The 12,798-nt window shown below is 38.7% G+C and overlaps 2 protein-coding genes across 2 annotated transcripts; both read left to right on the top strand.

The window, feature by feature from the left end:
• LOC109712008 (transcriptional corepressor SEUSS-like) lies at positions 3,720 to 8,793 on the top strand. The gene is made up of 9 exons (XM_020235424.1): positions 3,720 to 4,481; positions 4,797 to 4,916; positions 5,065 to 5,113; positions 5,551 to 5,765; positions 6,180 to 6,248; positions 6,355 to 6,452; positions 6,632 to 6,725; positions 7,019 to 7,088; positions 7,549 to 8,793. Exons 1-9 carry the CDS (start codon positions 3,825 to 3,827, stop codon positions 8,391 to 8,393), a joined length of 2,217 nt encoding a protein of 738 aa, XP_020091013.1. The 5' UTR covers positions 3,720 to 3,824; the 3' UTR covers positions 8,394 to 8,793.
• LOC109715088 (5' exonuclease Apollo) lies at positions 9,087 to 12,613 on the top strand. Its single transcript, XM_020239894.1, has 5 exons — positions 9,087 to 9,425; positions 9,797 to 9,902; positions 10,422 to 10,633; positions 10,924 to 11,130; positions 11,446 to 12,613. The coding sequence occupies exons 1-5, from the start codon at positions 9,237 to 9,239 to the stop codon at positions 12,421 to 12,423; spliced, it is 1,692 nt and encodes a 563-aa protein (XP_020095483.1). The 5' UTR covers positions 9,087 to 9,236; the 3' UTR covers positions 12,424 to 12,613.

Genomic DNA, 12,798 nt, shown 5'->3' with positions numbered 1-12,798 from the left:
CTTTTCGTTTACTACAAACCAAACACTAAACCGTAAAATTTATTTTCCTCCAAAAATTTTTTTCTACCGAAAATTTTTTTCCTGTAGTTTTACAAGGAACCAAACAGCCCCTAATCTATTTATTTAGCCAAGAACACGTGTTAATTCCCAGGAGTGCACGGTGCACCGGGTGCATGCAAGTTCTTAGCTCCTGTGGGCTCCACATGTCAGCGTAATAAACCCTGAAATTCCATGCGTTGCGATGATGATGATGATGATGATGATGATGATGGTGGGATGGATGGGGATGGTAGAGAAGAGATTTTTTGACTCGTTTTGAGCGCAGAGAGAGAGAGAGAGGGGGATATTTTCACTCCACACATCATCGCATTATCGCATTTACCGGCAATAGCCGGTAAATTGGTCATTTTGCGTATTGCTCCCACAACTAATCAACTATTTAATAAGTGATACACCAATTTGTGCAGTTTTTTTGTGGTATTTTCGAAATTTGCCTTGTGCAGTTTAGGGACCGTTTGGTTGCATGTAGTTATAATTGTATTGCAGTTGTAACTATATATAAATACAAATTCGGTATTTGATTTGATATATTTAATTTTAACAGCTACAATGGTAACCTCACGAAGAGACCCAAGTACAGCAATTGGAACTATGCTAAGGCGCATTTTTACTTTTTTATTTTGCTAAATTATAGAAAACTCCCTTATAAATATCTTTTTTATTCCTTTCTAATTTTAAAAAATCTATACTTTACTCCCCCAATATTCCGTTTATTTTTATAATTTATACCGAAAATGCTTTTTAAAATAAAAATACATAAAAATATATATTTTTTTATAGAAGTAGTGAGGGCAAATTGATCATTTTACCCTCTCCATTAATGCGGTACTCCCTAAAAATATTTCTAAAATTTTAAGGGGCAAAATTGAGTTTTTTAAAGTCATGAAAAAAAAGTAAAAAAACGAATATTTACAGTAGAATTTTCTGTAATTTAGCCTTTTTATTTGTAATTTAAATATCACACTAAACTATTATAGAGTATTAATTTTTTTTATTGTGAGGACATACAGCTAAATAAAATATTAAAATAATATTTTTTATGAATTATAATGCAATATAATATAGCATATTATTATTTTATAATTTATACTTTATCATCTAAAAGTTTGTAAAAAATATTATTTTGATATTTGATAGTAGATTCTTACTGTCAACTAAAATTAAAATTATAAAATGTTTAGATATAACTTTTTGAATCACAAATGAATAAATTAAAGTTTACCATTAAGACTATTATTATTATTGGTCATTTTATATAGAAAATTTACTAATTTTGAAATTTTATAAAAGTGGGCCATTTTTTAGTTTTTGCAAATTCATACGATTTTTTTTTTAACTAATCAAAATATTTCTACTATTTCTTTCTCCCTCATTGTTTTTTTCTTCTTCCGTTGTCTCACACTTCTCTTCCATCGCCCCACTTTTCTTTCGCACTTCTTCTTTATCTCACCCGCAAATAGAGAGGATGATGACGAAGCTTGGCTCATTTTTGACCATAGCTGTTTTTAGCGTTCTCCAATGTGATCATCGCGATAAAAAAGATGGTGGCACTGATCGTAGTGTCGTCGGAGATAAAGACGGAGGTGAGGGAGGAGGAGAGCGATGATCGTTTGTTGAGAATGACGGTAGTGAGAGAAGAAAAATATTGCGGACGACGTGATGTTTCAGTATTTTAAAAAAGTTGCATTATTTCAATATATATTGCATTTTGACACAGATAATAAACTATAAAATTGTTCGATTTTATTACTAAATAATGCAATATATATTTAAATAATCTATTTTCTTAAATAGTGCAATACCACATTATCTGCTAGATTTTTCTTTCCTATTACCGTCACTATCTCATTGTAATCGGTCATGCTTCGTGTCGCGAACGTGCTTTGGATACATCCTGACTAACGATCGTCTCCCTCCTTCTTTGCCGCCGTATTTTTCATTTCCGACATAGCTCTGAACGGTCACGGCGATGAGCATGTCAAGTTCACCTTCTTATTCTCGCTTGTGAGCAACACCACGACGTCGACGTAATGGAGGATTGGTATGGAGGCAGCGAAGGTAGGATGAGCGCTCTAGACTGCCACTGGCGGTAGAGATATGGACCCATGAGGAGGTAGACAAAGAAAAAGAGATGAGATGTTTAAGGTACAGGAATATTTTGGTCAGTTTAAAAAAAAAATTAACACAAATTTATAAAAATAAAAAGATAGTCTAGTTTTGCAAAAACGCAGAAACTAATGATTTTTGTTTTTTTTTTGTTTTTTTTGTTTTTTACAAAAAGGCCATTATTATTTGCTCTTGTATTGAAAATAAACTCAACACGTTCCCAAATTACTTACCTAAATTACTTTTCTACCTATCAATCTAAATTTACATGTTTAACTTTGCAATAATTATTTTTTAAATTATATTTATCCAATATGGGGCCAGAGTTTATGATACCTAAGAAAAATATCATTAGATTTAACAATGATCAAAATAACTAATAAAAATAACTCATATTAAAACAAATTAAATTTTAAAAGTGTCCAGTAACAACTAAAAAAAAAGAGTCTATTTTAAAATGGCCTAGATGGGGTCCTTAAACATATTTCTTGGGAGTGGTTACAAAATTGATAAATTATCAGGGAGTAAAATGCAAAAGCACCTCACCTAAAAAGTAGCGTAGAACTAGGAAAAAGGGGGGAGTACAAATATCAAATCCTAAACCAAATCTAAGGAAGCTTTGACGTCCGCAAGAACCCCAAAACACACTTCCCTCTCAGCAAAGACGAAATGGAAACTAAAAAATAAAAAAATATTATTATTATTATAAATAAAAAACTTTATTAACCCCAAAAAACAAAGTAAAAAAAAGGAGCAAAAAAAAAAAAAAAAAAAAAAAAAAAAAAACTCGAGGATACGAATTTGAGATCTTCTTCTTCAAGCTCCGGACGAAACCCTAACCCTACGATCTCTTCTTCTTCTCCTTCTTCTTCTTCTTCTTCTTCATTTCGACGAGCTCTATTGGGAACGCATTTGGAGCCTCCCACGTAAGTACCCTCGACTCCTGCGGATTACAATCGCATCGTCTTCTTCTTTTTGTTTTTGTTTTTGTTTTTGTTTTTTTGAGCTTGATTTTAGGGTTTTTGATGATTCGGAGCCCCGGATCGGTGGATTCGGTTGGTGTTTACTGTTTAGTGTGTTTGATGCGTTTCTACTCCAGGTTTCCGCGTCGTGAGGTGGAAAAAGAGCTACGTCTTGGTGCGTTTTGTGGTTGGTTTCTATTTTGGGGGAAAAAGTTCGCATTTTGATCTCCCATTTTGGTGCTTCTTTAGCTTGTTGTTTGGTTTTGGTTGGGGGTGGAAAGGGAAAAGCGGGGTGGGAGATTGGAAAAAAATTTAATCTTTAGGTAAAGATTAAGTTTTTACGGCTTGTTTTGAGATCCGGATAGGGTTCTTTCGGAGAATTGGAAAGAGAGTTTCTGCAACAGGGAGGGGATTGGAATCTACACTATGTTGCAGAGAAAGCTTATTCCTTTCTAGTTTCTTACTCTCATCAGTGTTAAAATCCTACAACCCATGTAACAAAACCTTTCCTTTTATAAGTATACAGATATTGAGCCACTCCACTTGTTAGGAAAAAATTAAAAAAAAAAAATGGTGCCTTCGGGCTCTCCGGCTCCGAATTCAATCCCTTCGCAGCAACAGTTCTCTTCCTTAGTCTCACCTCGCACGCAATTCGCGAACACTAGCACTCAATTCAACAGTAATAGTCTCAACACCATGAACTTGCCCAATGCACCGTCGCTCCTCAACCACTCGTTCCCGAATGGAGGGCCGGTCCCAATGGAGTCGAGTCCGCTAGGTTTTACTTCGTCGTCCGACCAGTCTCATTCTCAACAGCTCGAAGGGGTGCCGAATTTTAACCAGCCACAAGCGCAAATTAGAGGTGCGTTGGGCAATGTGGGCCCGTTGGGCCCGGTCAAGTTGGAACCACCAACCGGCCCGGGGCCGTCCGATCAGAACAACGGCTTAACGCAGCACTTACAGTCGTTACGCGGCTTGGCTCCAGTCAAGATGGAAGCGCAGCATATGCAGTCCGTAAGAGCTCTCGGACCTGTTAAATTGGAACGACAACATTCAGATTCGGCGTTAGCTCTGCAGCAGCAACAGCATCAGCAGCAGCAGCAGCAGCAGCAGCAGCTAATGCAAATCTCGAGGCAATCTTCGGCGGCTCAGATCGGTCTGTTGCAGCAGCAGAGGATTCTGATGCAGCAACAGCAACAGCAGCGGCAGCAGCAGATTCTCAAGAATCTCCCACAGCAGCGGAACCAAATGCAAAGTCTTCCCGCGAGAACTCAAGTTAAACCTAGTTATGAGCCTGGAATGTGTGCTCGAAGGTTGACTCATTACATGTATCACCAGCAGCACAGACCAGAAGTAAGTTTGCCTGCGTTACCGTTGTGGCATGTTGCTTATAAATTTCTCCTTCATGTACCGTAGACGTCACCCCGTAATATCGTTTATGAGTCAGCATTGTACACGAGGCTGCTGTTAATTGGCCTATTTCATAAAATTTCAAACTTGACACTTTTGACGGTTCATCAATTCCAAAACGCTAAACCAATTATTAGTTTCCATGTGTACAAGGCTGACTCGTGAACTGTTGAGGGCATGGAGTATTACTCTTGTTTATACTGGGGGCGGAGAAATTTTATCATATTGTTTGCTTAGGCCCTCTTTATGGTATTGTAGGATAATAATATAGAGTTTTGGAGGAAGTTTGTCGCAGAGTACTTTGCTCCCCATGCGAAAAAGAGGTGGTGTGTTTCTTTATACGGAAATGGGCGTCAAACTACTGGTGTTTTTCCTCAGGTACTCTTTAGCTTTTACTGATTGAAAATATAGTTTGTCACCATGCAACCAACTAGCTTTAGATCTTGGTAGCCTCTTCCGTTATATGAGCTCATGAATGAGGGCCATTATGTTATGGTATGATTAATAATGGCCTTACAATTTTCAGGATGTGTGGCACTGTGAAATATGCAACCGTAAGCCTGGTCGTGGGTTTGGTATGAAGTCTTCTTGATCTAGAACATCAAACTATTTTGCATTTGTTTGGCACTTTTTTTTTTCCTTAAATTTTATATTCCTCAATATTTATGTGACTGAAGGTGCTTAGGAGGCTACAATCTTTTTTCTTGTTATTGTTTGGTTAATCATGAACCGAACTAGAAAAAAAAGGAAAAAGTTAGTACTAAACCCATAAATATAAAGTTTGCAAAGAACCCAAACTTAATAAGGCCGTCCCTACCTTCAATCATGTAGAACTTGAGGAAAAACAAAACAAAGAAGTAAAGTATGCTAAATGTGCACTAACTTGCCTTTTCTAAATTTTATTTGAGCATTCGTTCTCTTATGTTTGGTTAGCTACATCTCTCGCTTCTCTATTCTCCTAAGACCCACTTTTGATATTATTATCTTCTTTCTCCTTATTTGGAAACAATAGAAACAACCGTCGAGGTTTTGCCGAGGCTGTTCCAAATTAAGTATGCTAGTGGCACGTTGGAGGAACTTTTGTATGTTGACATGCCACGGGAGTATCAAAATGCATCCGGTCAGGTAATACTGGATTATGCCAAAGCGGTTCAGGAGAGTGTTTTTGAGCAGTTACGTGTGGTACGAGAAGGTCAACTGCGGATTGTTTACTCTCCTGATTTGAAGGTAATATATCATAGGGGCTTTTACATATATATCCCAGCAAAATCATCTATTCACATAAATACCAGTGTAAAAAATCTTGATTTTCTTATATACTCCCCAAAAGTGCTTTTTTAAAATGAAAATACCTTTTTGTTAAAGCTGGGGTGGGGTCAGCTAATTCGCCGATCAAGTCAGTCTTGTATTTGATTAAACTTTTTAAAGAGAGGGGTATTCTTGTAGATACAATGAAAAATCAGGGTTTTTAAATATATATATATATATAGTTCTATATATATATATATATATATCAGATTTTGCATGAAATTGCTAATTTTGATATTTATGTGTACATTTTCTAGATCCTTTTTCTCCTCCCCAATTTCATAAAATGTCTAATCATTATACATTTGCCTTTGGTTCTCCATTTTTGGCTAGATTTGTTCATGGGAGTTCTGTGCTCGGCGTCATGAGGAGCTTATACCTAGAAGATTATTAATTCCTCAGGTGCGGCAATTTACCATCTAAATATTGTCTTTGCTCAAAATGCGGCCTTGAAGAAAATGCTAAGATATCTTATTTATTCTTATTTCTTTTTTTTTAAAATGTTTAGGTGAGTCAGCTCGGTGCTGTGGTGCAGAAATATCAGAATGCAGCTCAAAATGCATCGCCAGGCTTATTTTCTCAAGATTTGCAAAATACCTGCAATTCGTAAGTCTAATTAATGTTTAAAGCATTAACCAAATATCAATCTCATGAAACATTTGTCATTGGTTTTTAAGTTAGCCTTTGTCCAGTACTGCAGTAACTAAATGAATGATATTCAATGTCTTGTTCTCTCTGTTTAAAAGTTAAACATTGTGGTAATTTATCTTTGTTTTGTTGAACAGGTTTGTGGCATCCGCTCGTCAATTGGCTAAGTCTTTGGAGGTGCCACTGGTAAATGATTTAGGGTACACAAAGAGATATGTTCGCTGCCTTCAGGTAGGATTCTTATCCTACTGTTTTTTGGCTCCATCGATTGTTAATTGCTTTGGTTATAACTTGATTTTCTTTTTACCCTCATATTCATAACGCTGTGCTTTTAACTTAGTGGTTGTTAGTATATTCAATGGATTATTAGCCGGTCCACTGGGATGTGTAACTCATGGTTATATATATATATATATATATATGTTCTTTTTTTTGTGCTTCTCTAAACATCTGTAACCATACTTTTTCACGAAGCAAAATGTGTTGAGCAAGTTATATCTTTGGCTCACAATCCAATTCTGCAGATATCAGAGGTCGTAAATAGTATGAAGGATCTGATTGATTACAGCAGAGAAACAAGGAGTGGCCCCATGGGTAAACCCTTTTCTTCTCCCCCCTCCTTTTGTGTTTCCATTTGTTTGTCGATACTCTGTTTGTTGGCTATTCAGATTGTGCCTTTTCGCCTTATGTAAGTTTCAGTTTGAGTGTGGATTATCGTCACGACATCATACAACCTTTTACGATCGATCTCGAAGTTTTGCATTAACCCTGCTTCTGTTGGTTGCACCAAGCTGTTCAGATTGTGGTTACAGCTTCATTAAGATCTTTTATATTTGATACATAAAAACTCGCAACATCTTTGTGACTTGTACTTGAAATAGTTTTGTATTTTATCTTCGTTTTTAAAGTAATCTGAGATCACCAGCTTTTTTTCTTTCTTTTTTTTTTCGAAAATTTTGATCAAATGCTAAATTTTAGCAGTAGAACTAGATATATCCTTTTAAATTTTACCGAATTTGAAATTGATAAATTCTGCTTGTGTACATTGTTTCAGATAGCCTAATCAACTTCCCACGACGGCCTTCCGCCTCGTCCGTTATAAATCCACAGCCAATCAGACGACCGGAAGAACAGCCGTCGATCTCCCAAAACGCAACACAAAACAATCAAACCGGCCCTCATCCAGCAGGTGTTCAACTCTCTTCTGCAAATAACAATGGCGCGGTCAGCGCCAATAATTCCACCAGTACCATTACCGGCTTAATCCACCAAAACTCGATGAACGGTCGGCAAGATAATCATATAAACAGCGTAAGCAGCCCTTATGGCGGCGGAGGCGGAAACACAGTTCAAATACCTTCCGCAAGCTCTTCCAATTCGATCCCGCCGTCCCAACCGAACCAGAACCCGAGCGCGACTTCCCCTTTCCCGTCGCCGACCCCTTCATCGAACAACAACACGGCCCCGCCTTCCCATAATGCGAATAACAGTAACATGCCTCTGGCGCATCCGACCCCAATTCAAGAACCCGACCCGAATGAATCCCAGAGCTCGGTTCAGCAAATCTTGCAAGAGATGATGATGCACTCTCAACTTAACGGGGTGAATTCCTTGGGCCATGACATGAAGGGAATTAACGGAGGGATGGGATACGGCGGGATGGGCCCGTCGGGCTCGACGGCGAGCGTGTTAAGAGCGGCGATGGCGAACAACGTCATGGCCATGAACGGCGGGAGGGTCGGGATGAGCCACATGTCGCACGACCCAAATGGCAGGAGCAACCACCACCACCACCACCACCATCAACAACAGCGGGACATCGGGAACAGGATGTTGAGTGGGGTCGATTCCGTTAACAGTTTCAACAATCTTCAGTTCGAATGGAAGACGTCGCCGTGACAAACTAAAGCCAACCCCCATCGATCGCAACGACATAATCAGATTTGAGAAATCTCGCCTATTACTCTCTGGTGCTAACTTACGCGCGGAATATTCAGCTGACGAAGTTAACAGTAAACAGGAGAGAGTAGTAACTTTTCCGCGGTTTTTGGTACGCGCGAATGCCGCTGCGACGAGGCCAGACCCTTCACTTTTAAGAATCTTAGTATAAAATGTATGACGAATCAGGATCGCGACGAAGGCGAGATCGCGAGAAATGTGGAGTGTGGTTGTTCTGTTTAAGCCTTTCTAATTAAATTTTATGTGCTTGTAATGTGTAGCTTAGCACAGATGTACTGGTTGTTTGTTTATATACATAACAAGATAAAGAAATAATCATGCTATCTTTTTTTTCTTTTCCCTTTTTTATTTTCTCCTTCGGAAAAAAAAAAAACAAAAAAAATTATGCATGGATTTAAATGTAACTATTTGGTTTTGATTTAATTTGTTCGCTAGTGTGTTTAGCTCGAGTAGTGTTTCTGTTGTTTTTTTTTTTTTAATTAATGAAAACATAGTGAAAAAATAATTTTTCTACTTTTTGTGGGGTATACATTGATCGAGTCGGATCGGAGCGGTTCGGGTCGAAACCTACCCAACCCAACCCGTTAACTCCGGTTACGTTGCGCATTTATTAAATTAAAATTATAAAAAGGGGAAAAAAAGGGGGGAAACTGGAATTCGCGTTCTCATTCGTTTTGATTCCGCGCTTCTTCTTCGTCTTCGTCTTCGTCTTCGTCTTCTTCCTTGTTGAGGAAGGAGGGGGAGGAAGAAACCCTAATAATTGAATAAGGAGGGGAAGGGGAGATGCCGATCGAGATGCCGAGGGGGCTACCGTTCTCGGTGGACACGTGGAGCGCCGCCTCGGAGCGGAAGCGCCACCATTTCCTCACCCACGCGCATCGGGATCACCTCGCAGGGGTCGCCGCCCACGCATCCTACCCCGTCTACGCCTCCCGCATCACCAAAACCCTAGCCCTCCACTACTTCCCCCAGGTGCTGGTCGTCGTCGCTTTTTTCCCTTTTTTTTTTCTCTCGCTTTTTTTGGGCGATTTTTGGCCCTTTTTTGGGGGTTTTTGGGATTTTTTTGGTGATCGAGGTTGGTTTAATAGCATGTTCTCCTTTTTTTTTTTTTGCCGATTTTGGAGGTTTTTTGGGGATTTTTGGCGTTCTTAGTCGTTTTAAGGTGTCAAAGTTGGTGTTTTGGAGGGATTTTGAGGGCTTGTATTTGTGGATATTGAGGTAGGGGTACTAATGCCGTAATGCCCTCTTTCCTCCCATTTTTTTGGGGAAACTTTTGGTAATTTTGGAGGGGGTTTAAATTTGGTGTTTTTCTTTTGATGTGGAATTTCGTATTGTGTTTGCAGCTCGAGGACTCGTTGTTTGTAGAGATCGAGGTTGGCGATTCTGTGGCAATTGATGATCCGGATGCGAATTTTACGGTCACCGCATATGATGCGAATCATTGCCCAGGTATGAAGTTTTTTTTTTTTTTTAGGGGGTTTTAATTTCATCCAATTTGTTTCAATTTAGTGTGAAATATTGAACATAACTAGGGTTTAGTTCCTTTTTGAGTCAAATGTTACTAATGTAGCATGATTGAGCTACTGCTAAGAACCGAAAGGTGCAATTTTTCATTTGATAGTAAAATTGGCAAATGAATATTATAAAGCACAGTTGAAATGATTTTAGAGAGAAAAAAATTTATGATCTTATGTTCCTGCATATTTCAAATGAGTCGGATCATATCCAGTTTGATTGGTTTTATATGATTTTTTGCTACCCATCAGAAAAGAAAGAGATCTATCTATGTTTTTTTTTAAAAAAATTTTCTCCGAGCTATTAAAATGGACGCAAATTACGATACTTCTATCAACAACTCGCATTCGTTCGCTGCCGATGATGTTTATGCTCGCCTTGTTTTAAGTATTGCACACTTCTTGGTGTCGCAACAATAGTTAAGTGACCCCTCGCATTTGCTTTCTATTTTAGGGGCTGTCATGTTCTTGTTTGAAGGTGAATTTGGAAATATACTGCATACGGGAGATTGTCGACTTACTCCTGATTGCCTGCAAAATTTGCCTTTGAAGTACATAGCTAATAGAGGAAAAGAAACCGCATCTCCTCTTGATTACCTTTTTCTGGATTGCACGTTCGGTCGATGTTCGCTCAAATTTCCGAGCAAACAATCAGCTATTCAGCAGGTTTCTACATATATTTACATTTACTCCCCTGCAAAAATAAATCTTCATTTTATGCCCTTCAGGAACTTGATTTCTTTCACATAACCTTTATATTTCCCAAAGTATTGCTTTCGAAGAACATTTTCTAGCACAAAATCAACTTCCTCCATCAATCAGATGACCGCTGTCGAAAGGCTTTCTTAAGAAATTGCTTGCTCGAGAGGCGTATGTAGGAAAATTTAGACATGATAGGGCTAGAATAGGTAAAATAGTTGCGTAGCCCATTAAACTGGCGATTCAGTATTCTGCAGGTGATAAGTTGCATATGGAAGCATCCGCATGCGCCCGTTGTTTATCTCGCCTGCGATCTCCTTGGCCAGGAAGAGATACTTGCTGAAGTATCAAGAGCATTTGGCTCGAAGATATTTGTCGATGAGGCAACTAATTCAGAGTGTTTTCGGGCCCTTTCTCTTGCGGCCCCTGAAATCCTTTCGTGTGATTCATCATCTCGCTTTCAGGTATGCTCTTTATGGTTAATTCCCTTCTCTTGCCAGTACCGAACACAGGCAGAACATTCTTCATTTTTTGTATTGAAAAATTTGTGTACAATTTGCAAAGTTTTGATTCGTCAATTCGCTATCTGAGTTATTCACAAGTATGCGAATCTCGACAAAAAACACAAAAAATCTTGGATTAGCTATATATCTTGTTCGATATTCTGACAGTTATGTTTTAGTTAACCGTTTGACTGAATTTTTGCAGATTACTGAACTTCTATTCATATTTCTCTCGATGCCAAACATGTGACACGTGTTGCATGTCTCGCTTTCCAGGTGGTTGGCTTCTCCCGATTATACGAAAAGGCAAGCGAAAAAATTGCAGAGGCGCAATCTAATCTCCAGCCAGAACCTTTATTTCTCCGGCCGTCCGCGCAGTGGTACGCAGCCAGCGTTTCTCAGAACCCAAAACCAAACCTGACAGAAGCAGAGAGGGACGAATTCGGAGTTTGGCACGTGTGCTTCTCGATGCACTCGTCCCGAGAAGAGCTAGAGTGCGCCTTACAATTCCTCCGGCCCGAGTGGGTGATCTCGACGACTCCACCTTGCCTTGCTATGGAGCTGAGTTATGTTAAGAAACATTGTTATAAGACCAAATTAACCCCCGACGATCCGCTTTGGAAATTATTCAAGTTATCCCCCGTCAAAAAGTCTGCATCAAAGCCGGTCAGCAAAGAAACCCCAAAGACTCATGATTTTTCCGATCAGGACGAGTCGCAGTTAAAAGATTTACCAATAAGCCCTCGTGAACTCAAAAATTTTGAGTTATCTCCACCGTGTTGCGCAGAACCGTCAGTTACTTTATTTGGAAGGGCGAGACTTGGACTCGAAGACGATAATGCATTTATTCAGGAAGAGAAATCTAAGCGTTTTATCGCGAATGAGGAAACAGAAACAGAATTATCCCATGCACAGCATGTTACACTTGTAGAACAAGTTGCAGCTAATAAATCGGAGTCATCAGATACAGCAGCTGCGGTCGAAGAATTAAGCTCAACCGGGGAGAGCACACAAGTGTCGAGTGTCGGGAATTCGGAGCTTACTGCTGATGAATCCGAGTTTAGAAAGGATATGGTATTCTACGGGTCGTTGAAAGGGTATAATCCAAGCTTGAGAAGGCTATATCGATCGATGAATGTTCCGGTTCCTCGACCTCTTCCTTCGTTAGTTGAGCTTTTGGAAACCTCTAAACGGGTTAAGATTGGTTCCGGGTCGAATTATAGTAGACTAAACAGTTATTACAGTTTACCTTGAGGTTCTGTTCTTTTTTTTTTTTTCATTTTAGTCCCTGCATTTACATTCGTTGACATCTTCATTCGATTTGAATCATTCTTGAGGCAGTGAATTTTTTTTTCAGCATGAAAGCTGAGTTTTGAGTGTGTGTACATATATACTGTGAACAATTTTTCGAAAAATTTGTATGCAATTGTTGTGATTTTTTATCTGATTAATCAGTTGGAATTAGCAAGATATAAATTGAGATATTGCCTAACGAGTTTAATGATTTTCCTCATACCAAATCAAAAGTTTAAAAAAATTCTCAGTAAGTTACTGAATTTTTTATCCAAACAAAGGAAGGACCATTTGCAATTTAGTAAAAATTAGTGGTCTTTTTTTTTTTTTTTTTTG

The sequence above is a fragment of the Ananas comosus genome, linkage group 1 (assembly GCF_001540865.1).
Source record: "Ananas comosus cultivar F153 linkage group 1, ASM154086v1, whole genome shotgun sequence".
NCBI classification, from domain to species: domain Eukaryota; kingdom Viridiplantae; phylum Streptophyta; class Magnoliopsida; order Poales; family Bromeliaceae; genus Ananas; species Ananas comosus.
This window is presented reverse-complemented; position numbering and strand designations above follow the sequence as displayed.